Source organism: Tenrec ecaudatus, chromosome 17 (assembly GCF_050624435.1).
Source record: "Tenrec ecaudatus isolate mTenEca1 chromosome 17, mTenEca1.hap1, whole genome shotgun sequence".
Classification (NCBI taxonomy): domain Eukaryota; kingdom Metazoa; phylum Chordata; class Mammalia; order Afrosoricida; family Tenrecidae; genus Tenrec; species Tenrec ecaudatus.
Genome location: NC_134546.1, coordinates 57,730,044 through 57,747,832, shown reverse-complemented (window position 1 = coordinate 57,747,832; position 17,789 = coordinate 57,730,044). Strand labels below are relative to the sequence as shown.

Genomic DNA, 17,789 nt, shown 5'->3' with positions numbered 1-17,789 from the left:
GATTGAGGAGAAAAGGTGTTGACCTATGTAATTTTGGAAATGAGTGATATCTGTAGAATTGAGGCAAAAAGAACTGCACATATGCACTATACTCTAATTCATACAGTAGCTTCAGACTGGGGTATGAGTTAAAAATCCTGATACACGTACACTCGAATTCAATAATTCAGACAGGGATGACAGGCAGTGGGCGTCAGATTACTCACAGCTGGGAGAGGAATTTAGCAATAAGTAAAGGGGAAGGTTATAGTGATCCCTATGGTAATGGATTGGTTAGTGGCCACAGCATGACATGCAGAAAGTTATATAAAAAAATAGATGTTCAAATAAAAAATAGATGTTCAATCCCCCCACAGAGGGGCCACAGGGAAAGGATGAGTCAACCAGGGTGCAGTAAAGCATCAATTAAACACATAATATTCCTCTGGTTCCTTGAGACTTCCTCACCCCCACTATCAAGACCCCAGTGTTCCTTCTCAATTCAGACTAGACCAGAGCATGTGCACAGATACAGATAAGAGATGGGGGCTCACGACACACGGAATCCAAGAACAGGAGTGAGAATAACAATACCAGAAGGGTAAGGAGAAAGGGGGGAGAGGGTGGGAAAAGGGGGGAACCGATCACAATGATTGACACATAATCATACACCCCTCTACAGGGGGAAGAATAAGAGAAAACATGGGGGTAGGAAGACAGTGGTCAGTGTAAAATATGAAAATAATAATTTATAATCGATCAAGTGGGCATGGGGAGAAGGAAAAAAAGAGGAGCTGATACCACGTGATCAATAAAAAGTAAATGTCTAGAAAAGAATGAAGGCAACATATGTACAAACATGCCTGATGCGATCGATGAATGGATTATAACAGGAGTTGTAAGCGTCCCCAGTAAAATGATGTTTTTATTTAAAAAAATGGATGCTGTTTAGTTTATATACCTATATGAAAGAGCTTCAAAATGTTCATGGAAATAAAAATTGACACTGAAACCACAAATCCACTCATGACATGGAAGGAGCTGGAAACAATTATGCTAAGTGAAATGAGTCAACCACAGAAGCAAAAATGTTGTATGAGTCCACTACCATAAGAATAAAAGCAAGACAAAAGACAGCTTTCCGCTCTCAGGTCATCATGCACTCTTCTATTCCGGTCTCCCAAACAAGGCAGAGAGCCTGCCTTTCATGCACAAACCATGTATCATGTCCTCTATCTGTATTTGTACCTTTACAACCACGCCAACAGAGGGCACCTCACCTCAGCTGGGAGCACTTTTTTAGGATGTGGGGAAGTCAGTTGCTGCCATTGTGCTGAGGTCACCCCAAATCAACAGACACTCTTACAAGAGTGGTAAGTGAAACTTATTGGGAATTCAAGTCGGTGGGTGGGGTGGTGGTGGTGGTGGTGGTGGTGGTGGTGTGTGTGTGTCCGCACACAGGTCTCAGATAAGACTATTTACATTTTGGTTGGTGGATAAACAGGAAGGATCAACTGCCCATCGAGAAAAATACCTCACAATACTTCTATAAGAACTCAGTGAAAGAATATGATTGGTACTGTTTCCTACTTGGACACTTTTGACCTAGGTGCTATGCAGCCCTTGACAACCTAGGCCATGTTCTATGTACTATTGGGACCTTGGACTTTGTTTTTATGAGACCCACATCCTCCTCCATTGGCCACATCAGAAGGACTTCATGTGGAAACTCCACTAAGTAAGCTGGGCTTTACCGTAAACTCACCAGTAGCCCTTGATCTTGATGCTGAAACTTCTATTGCTTCCGAACCAGATGACCGCTATCCCAGGTTACAGAAATGGAGATCATTGGACTTTGGTGTGGATAACTTTCCTTGAGGGTGCCCAATCAATGGTGGCCCAAAACTACCATGTATATTCTTTTAATACTCTCCTTGTTTTATTATGACATGCATTAATCTGGTAGGCATGGCGCTGCTGTTGTGAATGCATGTTATTGCCACTGTTTGCGTAAACAGTGTCCGGTAGCTTAAGGTTTTAATGTGTATAAGTCAACAATTCATGTATGGGGTTCACAGCCAGCCAAAAATTATATGTCTTTTTTTAACAGTATTTTAAATTCTATACCACTGGCTAAATTAATGACATCATCAACAGAATTACATTATGCCCCAGGAGAAGATCCTCTAACATAAAATGATAATGACGTCTCTAAAGTGAAAACCAGAGACATATACAAATGGTAGACTGATGAATGGGTTTTGGACTCATACTTAATTCTAACACTAATCTGAGAACAATTAGCTCTTATCACATGGCCCTGAAGATATGAGTGTTACAGCAGCATGTGGTGAAGAAACTAGTTGGTGCCCAGCTAGTTAGAAGGAATAGCACCTGGGGTCTTAAAGGTTTGTCTTCAAACAAGCAGCCATTTAAGTGAGGTGTCAATTGGTCCTACACAGGAAAAAAAAACACCACACCAGCCTGTCTCATCTAAGGGCTGTGAATGATAAAATCCAATCCTGAAGGAGGGAATGGTATCAGAGCTTAAATTGTGAACAACTGGTCTTCGGAAGGCTATGGAGGTCAGGGGAAGCCTAAAATCCATCAAGGGGTACACACAGGGATGGATTACATTCCGGTGAGTCCCCTCTGACCAAAGACTAGCCTTACTATCATGCAGAGTACAGTTTTTTGTCTCATTTTCCTGGATTTTGTTGTCTATGGTTTCTGTCTATGAAATCCAGAATGGGTAGAATTAAGGAAACAGTGACTGCATCTATGGTCTCTTGAGGGGTATGGCTGGCGGGGAAGGTTGCAGGAAGGTGGGGGCTGATGACAATAAGAAGGGAAGGAACTGTTCTGAGGTACTGAAATGTATGATGTTAAATATATTCCAATAAAACTTTCAAAATGTTTAAGTTCATGGAAAAAATAGGATTAAAAGCTAACAGAAATATCTCAGAAAATTGTTGAAGCCCTTTCATATTACCTTGTTCTGTTAGCTAAGAAGGCTTGTGAGAAACAAGCCTGTTAAGATGAATTGGACAAGAAGTGAAGTTATTACTACAAGAAGACAAGAGTAATAAACATCTTGGCGTAGGAAGAAGCACAGAAGGAGATAAAGAACTTTAAATCCTAATTTGAGCCAAGAATATGTATCTAAATATGTAGCATCAATCTTATTATGAGACAAAATCTCAAAACAAGGAAGAGAAAAATTAGCATAGGCCCACCATATTAGACTCTAGAGTGGAAGGAAGTACTCGTTATCCAGCATATTGAGGGACAGGGAGGCAAGGGAAGGCAAGAAAGAAAACTCAGTCTTCTAAAAAGGTGAACACACTCAATAGTACAGTAATGCAGATAATAAGAGAAATTCCAACTTCTGGAGAAACACTATTAATAAAGAGCATTAAACCATTTATATCTATAAAACACTCATACTTACTTCTAATAATTCTGAGACAATAGGAAGTACTTCAGGATTACAGATATCTATGGAGTCATCCCGGTATGTTTTCTTTTTATAACAGATATTGCCCAAATGTAGTATTGCTGAGAGAAGGGAGAATATCCTGTGGAAATTAAAAAATAAAAATCTCAAATTACAATTTGTGTGTGTTCTCAAGTTCATTTGATTCTAAAGTACTACTCGAGCAAATTAACCAGTACAAATATGACGTATATTACTTTTAGAGAAACAAGCTAAGTACTTAGCTTTCAGCAGAATATAATTTATTGTTTACTTATGTAAGGCACTGTGCTGGACAGCATCTTACTTTCACAACTCTATCACGTGTCATGTACAGGTGTTTGAAAAAGGAGTTCTTCCTAATACTTGAATTTGCTGTACTGTTCATATATTTAATGCCATTCTAAATGTTTGCAGCTTGTCTGGAATGCCTTTGTCCAAGCACGATGTCAGTCTATAAATCAGAATCTCCAAAGCATCAGCTTTGGAGTCTACATTTTTATAACACTTTTTTTTATCAAATATCTAGGTAATTATATGGTTATATGTGAGATGTTTTCCCATATAATTTTATGGGGTCCTTAGTAAACACTTTAAAATCTAAACCACTGTGGAATACTAGAAGTCCCCAGGTTATGAATCTTTGACTTGCAGATGTTCTTATTAGGTGCCATCAAGTCAGTCCTGACCTAAATACAACAGAGGAAACACTGCCCTATCCTGTACAATCCTCACAATTGTTGCTATGTTTAAACCCGTTTTTGTAGCCACCCTGTCATTCTATTTGTGGAGAGTCTGTGTTTCACTGCCCATCTATTTTAGCAAGCATGATAACTTTTTCCAGGGACTGTCTCTCCTGACAACATGTCCACACTACATGAGACAAAGTCTTACATCCTTGCTACTAAAAAGCATTCTGGCTATTCTTTCCAAACAGATCTGTTTGTTCTTTTGGCAGCCTATGATATTTTCAATATTATTCACCAGCATTCAAAAGCATAATTTAATTATTCGATTCAAATGCATTGAACATTCTTAAATCTTCCTTATTGAATGTCCAACTTTCTCATTGCATATGAGGCAACTGAAAACACCATGGCTTTGATCAGGTACACTTTAGTCCTTAAAAGTAACATCCTTGCTGTTCCCTACTTTAAAGAAGCCTGTGCAGCAGACTGACCGGAGGCAATGCATCCTCTGATCCCTTGAGTGCTGCTAGGCGAGAACTGATTATGGATGCAAGCAAGATGAAACACTAACAACTTGAAACTTATCTCAGTTTATCATGATGTTATCTATGGGCACAGTTGTGTAATTTTTGTTTTCTTTACAATGAATTGTAATCCATATTGAAGACTGTAATCCTTGACCTTCATTACCATGTGGTTAAAGTCCTTCTCACTTTCAGCAAGCAAGAATGTGTCATCCGTACATCTCAGAGGTTAGTAAGCCTTCTTTATGCTTATCTTTATGCTTGTTCTTCATATAGTCTAACTTCTTGAATTATTTGTGCAGCATACAAATTGAGTAAGTATGGTGAAACTAACTTACTGACTACTCTGATACTACCCTGACACACCTTTCCTGCTCTTAAACCATGTAGTATTCCACTATTGTGTTCACGCAGCTGCCTCTTGATCCACGTTCAGGGTCTACACAAACACAATTAGATGTTCAGAATTCCCATTCTTTACAAGGCTATCCATAGTTTGTTATGATCTATACAGTTGAGTTCCCCATAATAGTCAATAAAACACAAGTAAACATCTTTCTGGTATTCTCTGCTTTCAGTCAAAATCCATCTGGTACCAGCGATATCCCTTGTTCCGTATCTTCTTCTGAATAAAACCTGTATTTCTGTACATGTCACTGTATCACCGTACCCATTGTTGGATAACCTTTAGTATAATTTTACTTGCATGTGATATAAATGAAATTGTCCTATAATTGGTACTCTGTTGGGGTAGCTTTCTTTGAAATGGGTATAAATATGAATCTCTTCCAGTTAATGAACCAAGTTCTCTTCCAAATTTCTTGGTACAGATGAGTGCTTCCAGTGCCTCTTCAGCTTAAAGCATTTCCAATTGCTATTCTATCAATTCCTAGAGTCCTGGGTTGTGGTGAATGCCTTCATTGCGGCTTGAACATCTTCCTTCAGCACCCTTAGTTCTTGCTCACATGCTGCCTCTTGAAATGGTTGAAGGGGAGCTCGTTCTTTTCTTTCCAACTTATTTTGAAGCTTCCTGCATTGCCTACCTCTCTTTTAATTCCGGCTTCAATCAGTTTCAGTTCACTGGTTATGGTGACCAGAATGGCGAAATTATGGGACAAAATCCAGGAATAAAGAGACTAGAGGTATAGTATACCTTTTTCAGGAGCCTGATGCATAAGACTGAAATATTAGTAAGGCTATGGAAAGCAACACACATTCAAAGTTGTGTAGCTGATCAACATCTTTGAGCACAGTGTTGCTATCTTTGAGCACTTTGAAGCCTTGCTTAAATGTTTTCTTTTTATTTACCTCACCTTAAAATTGATAAAAACAACCTCTAGTAGCATTTTAAATCCATGAAAGAGTTTCAAGCTGTTTCTTGAACTAACTCATCCATTTACTGTTATTGAAACAGAGCAGACTGCTTCATAGGGTTCCTGAAACTGTACATGTTTTTACATGAAATTTTATTTAGCTGGCCAAACAAAGGAGCACATCAGGGTTTGCATTGCCAAGATGGCCTGGGATTGAGATTGTGTATCTTTATAGAAGCAAACAATTTCATCTTTTTCCTGCAGACTGGTGGTTTTGAACTTGCTGACCTTATGGTTAGCAGCCCAACACAACCTCTAAGCCAGCAATAATCCTTTCTTGCACTAAAGCAAGGCTAAATACAAACCACATGCACTTGTTTCTACTGAACTACAAACTATTAAAGATTAAAGATACTGTTAGGAATGGATCGCATTCCTAACCAGGGGGCTGCCTGTACTATATGATATCAGGTTCATAATGTAAAATATATCCACCTAGACTTTTTCATCTCACCTTTCCTCCTATCTCAGAGGTGCTCATGACTTCTTCTAGTGAATAATCTTTCCACTTGTGTTCTCCAGCCAATGAACTCAAGTTTATTCAAGAGCCTTATTATATACATTTTCCTATCACTTTCTATTAAGCTAGCCTCATAAATATTTCTCTTATATCATGTCTTACATCAACCTACATTAGATCTTACACCTTCTCTTTCCTGTCTCAATCAAGTTTCTTAGATGTTAATTTACATTCGAGTCTTCACTCTCTCAGCCCTCCCTATTCACTACTGCATTCTAGCAGCTACTCCTCACTACAGGGTCTCTTAGGAGGTTACAAAGAACACGCACATAGTTAAGAAAATGGATCTTGCCCTTATCTAATAGCTGAAAAGCATTTAACATGGTAAACTGCCGCCTAAAAGCCTTTCTTGAAGATTCTTGTATATATACACACCTCTATCTCCATGTCCTATTACTTTCTTAGGATAAATTTTTCTGAATATGAGAATTTAACTAATTATTGCTTTAAGTATTGCTTAAGTATTGCTTTAAGAATCTGATAAACTAAAAAAGAAAAGAAAAAAATATGATAACCTTTCAGACACCTTGACGCAACTAATATTTCAAATAATTTAAAGTTAAATTATTAGCATTCACATGACCAAAGCAATATGTAAATCAATTACAAAAGAATTGAATAAAATATTCTGCATTAGATGCGATTTTAAAGGAAATTAGAGAATAAACTTGATAACAAATGAAACATTTGAAAAATTACTAAAGGCATAAACACATAAAAATACAAGTCGCTCTTTAAAATCTATCTGTAGTATTAGTTTGCCAATCATATTGTTTTAGCAGTTATCACATAAATATTTTATCAAACACAAATAAAATAACTTGTGTAAGTTTCTAGAACTTTCAAATACACATCATGATTTGTTCTCTACAGGGAGATAAAGAATTCAATAAATAAACTCACTGTCTTCGAGTCTTGGGAAGAAATCCTACCATCTCCATCGCTAGTTGTAAGCGTTCAAAGTCATGCCTCAAATCTTCTCCCTCCACTGTGAAGCAATCCTGCTTTTATAAGAAAAAAGATACACAAAAGAGATTTAGTGAAAATATAGAGTCCATTTTGAAATGGCAATTTTAGATAAATTCACTTATGGACAAATATAAAATATGAAGGCTTAGTCATTAAAGTCACTAGGGCTCTTGACTTACTACAGGAAAGCCAATAAACACACACCTACCAAAGTACCAAGGGTCTTTAGTTCACAGCCTCCCTGTCATTGGCACCAAAGCAATGAACTTCAAGAGTAATTTTAGAGAAATGACTAGGCAATACTCTTTAGTTGTATGCTAATACCCACTTTGATCTTTGAGTGGTTCTTTAGAATTTCGAAGATTCAAAGCAGAGTTCCACACACAAATGTTATTTATACAACAAATAATTAGTAAATACTTATCATAACAAGATTCATACTGAGCTAGATACTAGGAGGGCAAAATAATTTTTTAGAAGAGATAGTAACTTAATTGAAAATTGTAACCTAGGTTTATGTAATAAAGAGACTTCTATAAAAGACACAATATAAACAATTTTAATGAAATTATACCGATAACATGATAATCAGCCAGTAAAAGAAAGTATAAAAACTTACAAAGAATATACTTCATGTGTCAATAAAAATAACAGATAAACAAATAATACTACTTGCTTAGTATAACCCTTGTATTGAATTTCCCACAAAATTTAAGCATTAACACTGTGAACATAATTTAAATCTCTTAGGAAAAAATTGAGCCCTGAAATCCCTTTTTTATATGTCCTCATAGACACTTGTACTTGAACATTTTAAAAATGGCACACATTTATATTTCCTTTTTTGGTGCCTCTCTTCCTAGACAATGTTCTCTATCAACTACTTGATGGAGGCAAGAACTATATCTGTATTATTCATTAAGCCAATGCCACAAGCATAATGGATACCGTACATACTCAAGTCTAAGTTGATCCAAATATCAGCCGAGGCACCTACTTTTACCACAGAAACTGCATTAAAAATGTGCTGGGAAAAAAAATAGTGGTAGAGAGGGGTAACCAATTACAGGGACCTACATAAAACCTCCTCCCTGGGGCACAGACAATAGAAAAGTGGGTGAAGGGAGATGTCGAACAGTGTAAGATATGATAAAATAATAATTTATAAATGATCAAGGGTTCATGAGATAGGGGGTATTAGGAGGGAGAGGGAAAAATGAGGAGCTGATGCCAGGGGCTTACATGGAGAACAAATGTTTTGAGAATGATGAGAGTAACGAATGAATGTACAAATGTGGTTTATACAATTGATGTATGCATGGATTGTGATATAGTTATATGAGCCCCAATAAAATTATTTTTTAAATAGTACTGAAAAACTCAGCTAATACATGAGGATATACGGGTAATTACTGAAACTAAATGCATAATGGCTGGATTATTGAATGTCTAAGTATTGGGTTGAGTGAAACAGTCCATTTAAAACAAAGTGTGACTTTGTGTTTTAAAGAATATTCACCTAGTATCTATCATGCACCCCAAAAAACAAACAACCTAGCACTGTAAGCATGAGTCAATGAATATATTACATATAAAATTAAAAATTAAATATCAAGTTTTTGGACTACTGTTCAAAATAATTTTATTTCATAAATAGAATACAAAACCCCAATGGTACCGCAGATTAGTGCTTGAATGCAAAGCAGAAGGATGTTGGTTTGAACCCACTAACTGCTCTGAGAGAAAAATATGACATTCTGCTTCTGTAAAAATGAAAGGTTTCGAAAGCCTATAGTGCTGGAAGAGGAGTCCTCCCTCAGGGTGAAAGGTACCCAAATGAAGACTGGGGAAGAGCTGCTACCTCAAAGTAGAGATGACCTTAATGATGTAGTTCAAACAGAGCTTTTAGAAACTTCATTTGCTAATGGGGCAGGACTCAAAAGGAAAATAAACAGTTGAAAAGAGCCATTCATAATTGGAATTAAAATTTTTGAATTATGGATCTAGGAAAATTGTAAATTGTCAAAAATGAAATAAAACATAGATCAGTATGAGGGCTGAAATGGATTGGTATCGGCCATCTGGAGTCAGACACTAACATGACTGACTATGCTGGGCATGCCGGATTCATGAAGAATGGCACTATGATCATCATCAGGAGTATGTCAAGACCGATCTTTTTTTGTGAGTTTTTAAAAAATACTCAAGATCTATCTTAAAGTAACAAGGCTGTCTATAATCAGATAATATTTATAAGCCTACAGGGAAGTTCAGTTTAATAAAACTATTCAAATTTGTGCACAAATCACTAAAGCTAGTGGTAAATTCCACCAAATTCTTTAGTCTGAAATTGATCAAACACGCAATCAAGATGCATTATTGGCAACTAGAATGCGAAAGTTAGAAGCAAAAAGGAAGAAACTGTAGTTGGCAAATACGGCCTTGGTGATAGAAATTATGCTGAAGATTAAGAATTCTGCAAGACCAACTACTTCTTTGCAACAACATAAACAGCCACTACACACACTTACACTTCACCAAATGGAATATACAGGAATCACATTCACTAAGTTTGTGGTAAGAGAAAATAAAAAAGGTCAATGTCATCAACCAAAACAAGGCCAGGACTGCATTAAAACAAACTATGTGCAAGTTCAGGTTGAAGAAGAAAATTAAAACAAGTACATGGGGCCCAAATTTCTACTTGAACTTAAAGTCTATCTCAATAATCAATTTAATACATTAAACCAGGAGTCCTCAAACTTTTTAAACAGGGGGCCAGTTAACTGTCCCTGAGACCCGTTGGAGTGCCAGACTATAGTTTAAAAAAAAACTATGAACAAATCCCTATGTACACTGCACATATCTTATTTTGAAGTAAAAAAAAAAAACGGGGCAAAAACACATGGCGGGCTGGATAAATGTGCTCAGTGGGCTGCATGTGGCCCGCGCGCAGGCTGTAGTTTGAGGACCCCTGCAATAAACACTAACAACAGATGATCTGAAATGCTGTGGGCTAACACAAGAACATCTTCCATGGAGAAAGCAAAAGGTTCACTAATAACACAGGGAAGAAAGAAAAGGCCAAAGGGAGTATCAGAAGGGACCTCTGAAACTTGCTCTTAGATGTCGAATGTAGAGCAACTAAAGCAAACAACAGAATGATGAAGTAAAGGAGTGGAACAGAAAAAAATTAAGAGGGTAGGTCAAGGGCATAATGTAAGTTTTATAATGTAATGTGCAGAGATTTGGCACTGAAAGCTAAAAAGCAAGAATATATTAAGTATATCTCAAACTGAAAAAATTATAGAAAATATTTAATCTCCAGTTACAATATTGAAAGATTCCATGGACAAAATACTGAATGATGCAGGAACTACCAAGCTATAATGGAAGGAATACACAATCACTATACCAGAAAGAGCTTGTTGATATTCACACATTTCAACTGGTATTTTGTCAATTCTAAGAACCTTGTTTTTGCTATTCCCAAATGAAGTGTTTCAACAAACTCATGAAGCACTGGAAGCACTAAATGTCAAAAAATCTGGAAGTTAGCTATATGACCAACGAACTGAAAGAGATTCATATTTATACTCATTCAAAGAAAAGTGACCCAACAGAATGTGGACGTTATCTAACAATATCATTAATATTTCATGCAGGTAAAATGTTGCTGAAAATAACTTCTAGACAGTCGGAGCTGCACATCAACAAGGAAGGACTGGAATTCAAAATGTATTCAGAAGAGGATATGAAATGAGGGATATGTTTACTTGTGATTTATTGATTCTGAAAAAAAAACATTTCACTGGGTAGCTCCTCACAAACTCTGAATAACATTGAGAAGAATGTGGCTGCAACCATGGGCTCAAACATGGCAACGCTGGCTGGCCATGTTTCACTCGGTTTCACCATCGTGCTATGAGGAGGAGTCAACTCGCTGGTCCCTAACCACAGTGACAACAATGTAACATGGAGAGCAATATGTTCTCATTTGTAATTTTTTTAATGGGAAGCAATGCAGAGGTTCTACAGTATGCACAGACCTCAGAGTGTACTGTCGAGAACAAACCCAGAAAAGCAATGTTTGAGGGCGTGACCACAACTTACAAACTGTCAGATAAGGCATGACATGCAGGAGGCTTTATGCTGCAAAAATAGGTAGAATGGAAAATGGATTTCAAATGACCACATTGAAGTTACAACAGGATCCCTGCATAACAATAATGGCCAATGGGCAGCCAGGTGTTTTTCACAGAGACTGGGTTCCTGTAAAGGCATAGGAACCATCAGTCTCCATCATTAGTAGAGTTCAAATCCCTGAGTAGCACAGTGAGCATGAGAGCATGACAGTGCTTTGAGACTATATGGCAAGAGTCATTAAACCCTATCTAATAGCCCCAAGGCCCTAAATCATTCAAAGTTTGGTTCAGATAAATAAAAGAATTGGGTAGGACTGACACTTTAGATTACAGTTGCCAATTTATATTACAGTTACAATTTAAATTAGATTGAATCTGCTGTGATGTAAACTATAGCAGACATTAATCAACATGTTATCATAACTGAATTCATTCTCTGGTTTTAAAGTCAAGGAAACAAAGCTAAAACAAGAATTTATATGCAAATGGATTACTACCATTTAATAATTATCCTCTACATATCATTCACTGTAGAGGTCATTTAACATGAACCAAAAAACTAAAAGCCTTGTATGTCTAAAGTCCCAAATCCCAAATGATAAACGTTTATGCAAATGCTCCATCTGACCTATATATAAATGTAAGCATAGCGGACATAAGAGTCATATCTTACACATTCAAATCTCATATATTTGCATTTCTACCATCGCTAATACCCTTCATCCCATAGATATTCAATAATGCTGCACTGTATTTAAATACACTATCATATTTACATTGCTGTATTTAGGGTAGCTTTAATTTTTATTCATAGTGACCCTATAGAACAGGGTAAAAATGCCCCTGTGGAGACTGTACCTCTTTTCATGGGTAGAAAGTCCCTTTTTACTCCCCCAGAGTGGCTGGTGGTTTCAAACTGCTGACCTTGCAGTTATACAATTACATGTGGGAAATCTGTGATTAAGATATTACAGATCTTATTCGATATTAGTAAGATCAAAAACATTGAAAATCACAGGCTGTCAAACCAAAATAAATCAGTTCCTCTGTCTCTCTCATGAGAGAGACACATAAGAGAGACATTAAACAACTATAATCTTTAAAAGACATGAACATACAGTGGGCAACAACAGTGAGAAAAGCAATTTTCTCATTATCGTTCCCCTTGTGATTGTTTACACAATTCCAAAACATACAAGATCAGTAACAGAACATGAACGAAAGAACAGTGCTTTAGCAGTCCTCTTTTATACTCTACTGCTGGTCACAGAACTTAAAACGCACTCTCCTAAAAACACTTCCAAAAGTCAAACTCACTGCCGTCAAGTCAGCACGGACTCACAGCGACCCTCGGAAGATTTCCAAGACTATTGCGATTTACCAGAGTAGAAAGAAAGCCCAGTCTTTTTCCTGGGGAGCTGCTGGTGGTTTCAAACTGCCACCCATGAGAACTGCAGCCCGGCTCCTTAGAAAAAATGCTTAGCAGTCTCTACATACACTAGAAGGAAGAGCTATGAGTAAACACCACATCCAAATCACAATCGGTAACGGCAGCAATGTTAATAAAAGGAGATGTGACTACAACTGCAACCATCTTCCCAAGGCGAAAGAGGGATGGTGATGATTACACTGGCAACAGCACTGGTGGGAGAGACACTTAACAGGTACATACCAAGTGCTGAGCACTCCCGCACACTCTACATTGCTTTATCATGTGCTAATTAAATTTAAAGACTATTATTCTTCTCTTATATCAATGATGGAAACAAATTAATTAAATGACCTAATAAGGGAATCAAATCCAGTAAGTAAGCAAATCCAGGGATCTTAGTGAGGCCTGTTTACACCAAAATCCATTGCTTAGAATGTTTCTGGATAATAATAAATGACTTCATGCATTCACTCGAAGTTCTGTACAAGCAATCTAATCTTCTATTTGCAGTTTCTCACTCTCACACTTAGAAAGGAGCTTTATAAAAATTTGTGGGAAAATTCCAGTATCTTATGATTCGTATTTTCTATGAACTTTTTGAAACCCTGTAGTACAGGGGTTCTCAACTTCTGGGTCACGACCCTTTTATAGGAGTTGCCCAATTCATAACAGTAGCAAAATTACAGTTTTGAACTAGCAACGAAAATAATTTTATGGTTGGGGGGGGGGGGTCACTACAACATGAGGAACCGTATTAGAGGTCCTTTGAAATTACAGTTTTGAAATAGCAGCAAAAATAATTTCATGGTTGGGGGGGAGTCACCACAACATGAGGAACTGTATTAAAGGTCCTTTTATTGAATTAAAGGAAGGTTGAGAACCACTGCTCTAGTATTTCCCAACAAGGCATAGTTACTTGATGAAAGATTAAGTCACTAAGAGAAGATAAAAAGGAAGAGTTTTACACGAGGAAGAAGACATCTTAAATTTTTTCAACTAAAATGTAGCAAAACCTATAGATTTAAATGTCTAATATTTACCTTTTATAATGTTAAATCTGAAACCCTAAGTTTCTTGGTCTATTATGAAGTGGTGAGACCATCAAACATTCCCTGAAATAAAAAATTATATAATATCCAGATACACTGATTCTTGAGGGGCCCTGGTGGTGTGGTGGGTTATGAGTTTGGCGGCTAACTGCAAGATTAGTGGTTTGAAACCATCAGCTGCTTCCTGGGAAAAAGATGAGGCCTGCCTTTTGCTGACATAAAGATTTATAGCATAAAAAAAAAAAGACTTATAGCATCTGAAATCCACAGGGGCAGCTCTACTCTGTCCTATAGGAGTAGCTATGAGACGGAAGCAACTCAATGGCACTGAGTCATACCGATTCTTTTGTATCACCCGTCAGTTCTAAAAGTGGCTAGTTTTATAATTAGTGAGGCTTGTGCTTACATGCAATGAAAATTTAAATCATGATTCTTTAAAACAAGGACTCAAGAATATTATATATCCAAGAGGAGTATGTGAATAATTAGTTCACTGTTAATTAATAGAAAGACAGTTATAGATCAGTGTGTGTATCTGTGAGTGTGTGTTTTAAGCCTTTCACACCTGACCTAACTCTAAACAGAAAGGAAAGACACTTGCTATGCTAACTTGAACTATTCACTTTTTATTTATATTACATATGCCCTTAAATCACTCAATGCCCCAGAAATAATCTAATTTTTGAATTTATAAATATTAAATTTTAAAAATACATTATGCTATCCTAAGATCTCTCTTATTATTAAACATATAATTACATAAATACATACTCATGGGAGAATACTACTTAAAGAATGTAAGTTTTAAATAAATAATAGTTACTTCTCATGCAGAAAATGAAACTAAAAAATAATAACTTTCAGCAAAAAATATAAATCAATAGTTCACAAAGGATCCACAATAAGGCTAAAGATTCAGCAAAGCTAAGGTGGCAATAAAATTTCTGTTTATCAAAATAAATATTGACTATGGACTAAAGTTTGGGGTAGAGGGAATTCCCCCAAAAAAGTAAATAGATTGATTTTTAATGAACAAATCATACAAATACAAATAATTCAACTCCAAGAAAATTAAAAGGATTATGTATTATCTTCTCTCAATTTTATTTTGTACTTAAGCTAAGTTTTATTTGCCTAAGCAATAAGATGAATGCAGTCAAATGAGGTCCCTTAATATTTAGGCACTTGTACTGACCGGCTCAGAGTCATAGCAATAATCATCCCAGCTCTGTCTGAGGGGTTTCTTTGTTATCTGAAAGTAAGGCAGATCAGTTAGGTAGAAGTAATGGTTACCACACTCCTCTCATCATATTTTAGATGCAGTTTACAGGCATCAATGCTGCCATTTAAATAGTTACTTGCATAGCAGCACAAAACAAGAAACAACTAAGTATTAATATTCAGATCTTCGGAGGATGTACACTATTGTGCTCAACCTGTGCTTGCTACTGCTCAGTGACTCTGCTATTAACTGCTGAATGCTGATATTATGACAGGATTTTGTAATGGTAAGGCCACTTATTCCAAAAAGATCTGGAACAACTGCAACGAATCCTAATTTCCCTATTAAATTTCAGTTCAGTTTTGGACCATTAGAACTTTGTATAAAATGCTTAGTTTCATACCAGTAAGTGGTAAATAGTTTTTGAAATTATCTGTATATTAATATAAAGTAAATCAAGTTAGTTTATATTAATAACACACAAATAGTTTCAGAATTAGAAAATGCCAGTTAAGCAGTACACTAAACATCTTGAGAAAAGTCTAAATGATTACTTTCACAATATAAATACATATTTATATTTTGGGGCTGTCATCACAGTATAATCACAAGAAAAATTAAAATTATCATTTTAAAAATCTATAATTTTGCTTTAAATAATAATGAGTAAACAATCTATTTAAATAATGCCCTGCTAACATCAATATCATTAATATTGAACCTAAAAATTTAGAATGAAAGATAATAACATTGGAGGAACTATTAGCATGAAAAATTGGGAGAATTAGTCCTTTTCCCACTGAGGAAGCTAAAAAAATAAAGGGTTAATTTTGATATTTTCAATAAAAGATCCAAATGTACTAAAAGTTACTGGCCTTTGATAAATTTAATTTTAACTTTATAAAAGGATGGTTCTTTAATTCAATTATAAAGTAATACTTAAAGTCAATATCAATCATAACGACATGCAAAGAAGTATGTGTCCAAGGCTTAAAAATGTGCGAATCAAGTTTAGGTAAACTCTTACAAAGAACAATTATTAATTGTTACTGACATTTAACTTCCTGGAGTCTGGAAACAGTAAATAATGGATCAAGTTAACCATTTTTATAATATGGTATATAGAAACAACTTTTAATTTTCTTAAAAATCTCACAAAAAGTTCACACATACCTCACCTTTTAACACTATATAAGGGCAGTAATACTGTTTAAATGGAAGATGCATCACATACAGTTTTAAAGTACACATAAGAAAAAATATGTGAGTATCCATAGTTTCATAAACAGGGTACTAGGGAAAAAAGTTTACAGTCAAAAGCTAAAATTTAATAATTCTCCAATTTCAAAATACTTTTTCATAAACAGTCACCTGATTAAGATAATGATATTCCTCAGGTTGCTTAAGATGGAATGCTAATCTCTCTTCTTCACTTGCTCCTGCCAGGAGGTAATAGAATACATGATAATTCCTGTTGGAAACATTAAAAAGTATATCATAATGAATGTGAGCTGTGCTCATTATTTATAATAATACTAAGAAATAAAACATTCTATTGTTGTATAATTTTAATACACATATGGTCAATTCAATATTTGAATACTCTTACAAAATGAATTTTGATGCTGAATAAAAAAAAGGAGAGGTGACAACAACAAACATGGTGCCACTAAGAATTTTGAAAATTTTCTCCATGAAAGGAATGAGAAAACTATCATAATTTATCATAATGAACTTTTCAAAACTCTGAAAATTAACGCCAATCCTTTGGCAATGCAGAGAAATCTTTATGAAAGGAAACCAGATGAATCTTTTCAAAAACAAGCTTTGTGACATTTTAACTTGATCTATCTGATTCCCCACTTGCCAGGTTCAAAATAGCCTTGAAAATCAACAGCCAACAATTTGAATGAAAACCATGCAGCAATCAAAAGGGGCAAAATGAGGCTCATTCAAAGCTCAATTCCAAAGAACTGCTATTATCTGAGCTGTCCCCGGAAGCTCCCATATGCCTGGCTGCCATCATAAGCCAACTGTTGAACATCACAACTGTAGGACACAGTGGATAAGAGCTAAGACAAACACAAAAATAACCAAAAAGTTTAAAAGGAAAGACTGGACGATGAGCACCGTAAAGGATTTGAAAATCTAATATATCCAAACATCTAGAAAGCCATACTAATGCATCTGTATGCCTAAGACTGTGGGCATTGTCAGCCGAGACTAGAGGTCTTACACTCTGAAACTCTGTCAATTCTTCAGGCCCTGTGCAAGCAGAAAGTAAGATGAAGGTGCACTTAGAAAATGCTGACGGTTGAATGTTGAAGGTGTGGCCCCAGTAACACACAGAACCTAATATAAAAGACCAGGAGATTTATTGTTCCCAGATATAGAAGAAAATTTCTGCCCAAC

The 17,789-nt window shown here is 36.0% G+C and overlaps 1 protein-coding gene across 14 annotated transcripts in view; it reads right to left on the bottom strand.

Annotated features, from left to right (window-relative positions):
- Positions 1-17,789, bottom strand: part of MYO9A (myosin IXA) — a 250,951-nt gene that overhangs the window by 170,547 nt on the left and 62,615 nt on the right. For 9 of the 14 annotated variants that reach the window (XM_075536143.1, XM_075536142.1, XM_075536146.1 and 6 more), the window contains exons 5-8: positions 16,749-16,848; positions 15,351-15,407; positions 7,464-7,564; positions 3,431-3,557 (exon numbers count right to left, since the gene is read on the bottom strand). In XM_075536143.1, coding sequence (XP_075392258.1) covers positions 3,431-3,557; positions 7,464-7,564; positions 15,351-15,407; positions 16,749-16,848 — 385 coding nt within the window. The remainder of the gene's footprint in view (positions 1-3,430; positions 3,558-7,463; positions 7,565-15,350; positions 15,408-16,748; positions 16,849-17,789) is intronic. The other 5 variants (XM_075536145.1, XM_075536155.1, XM_075536154.1 and 2 more) reach the window with 3 other exon arrangements.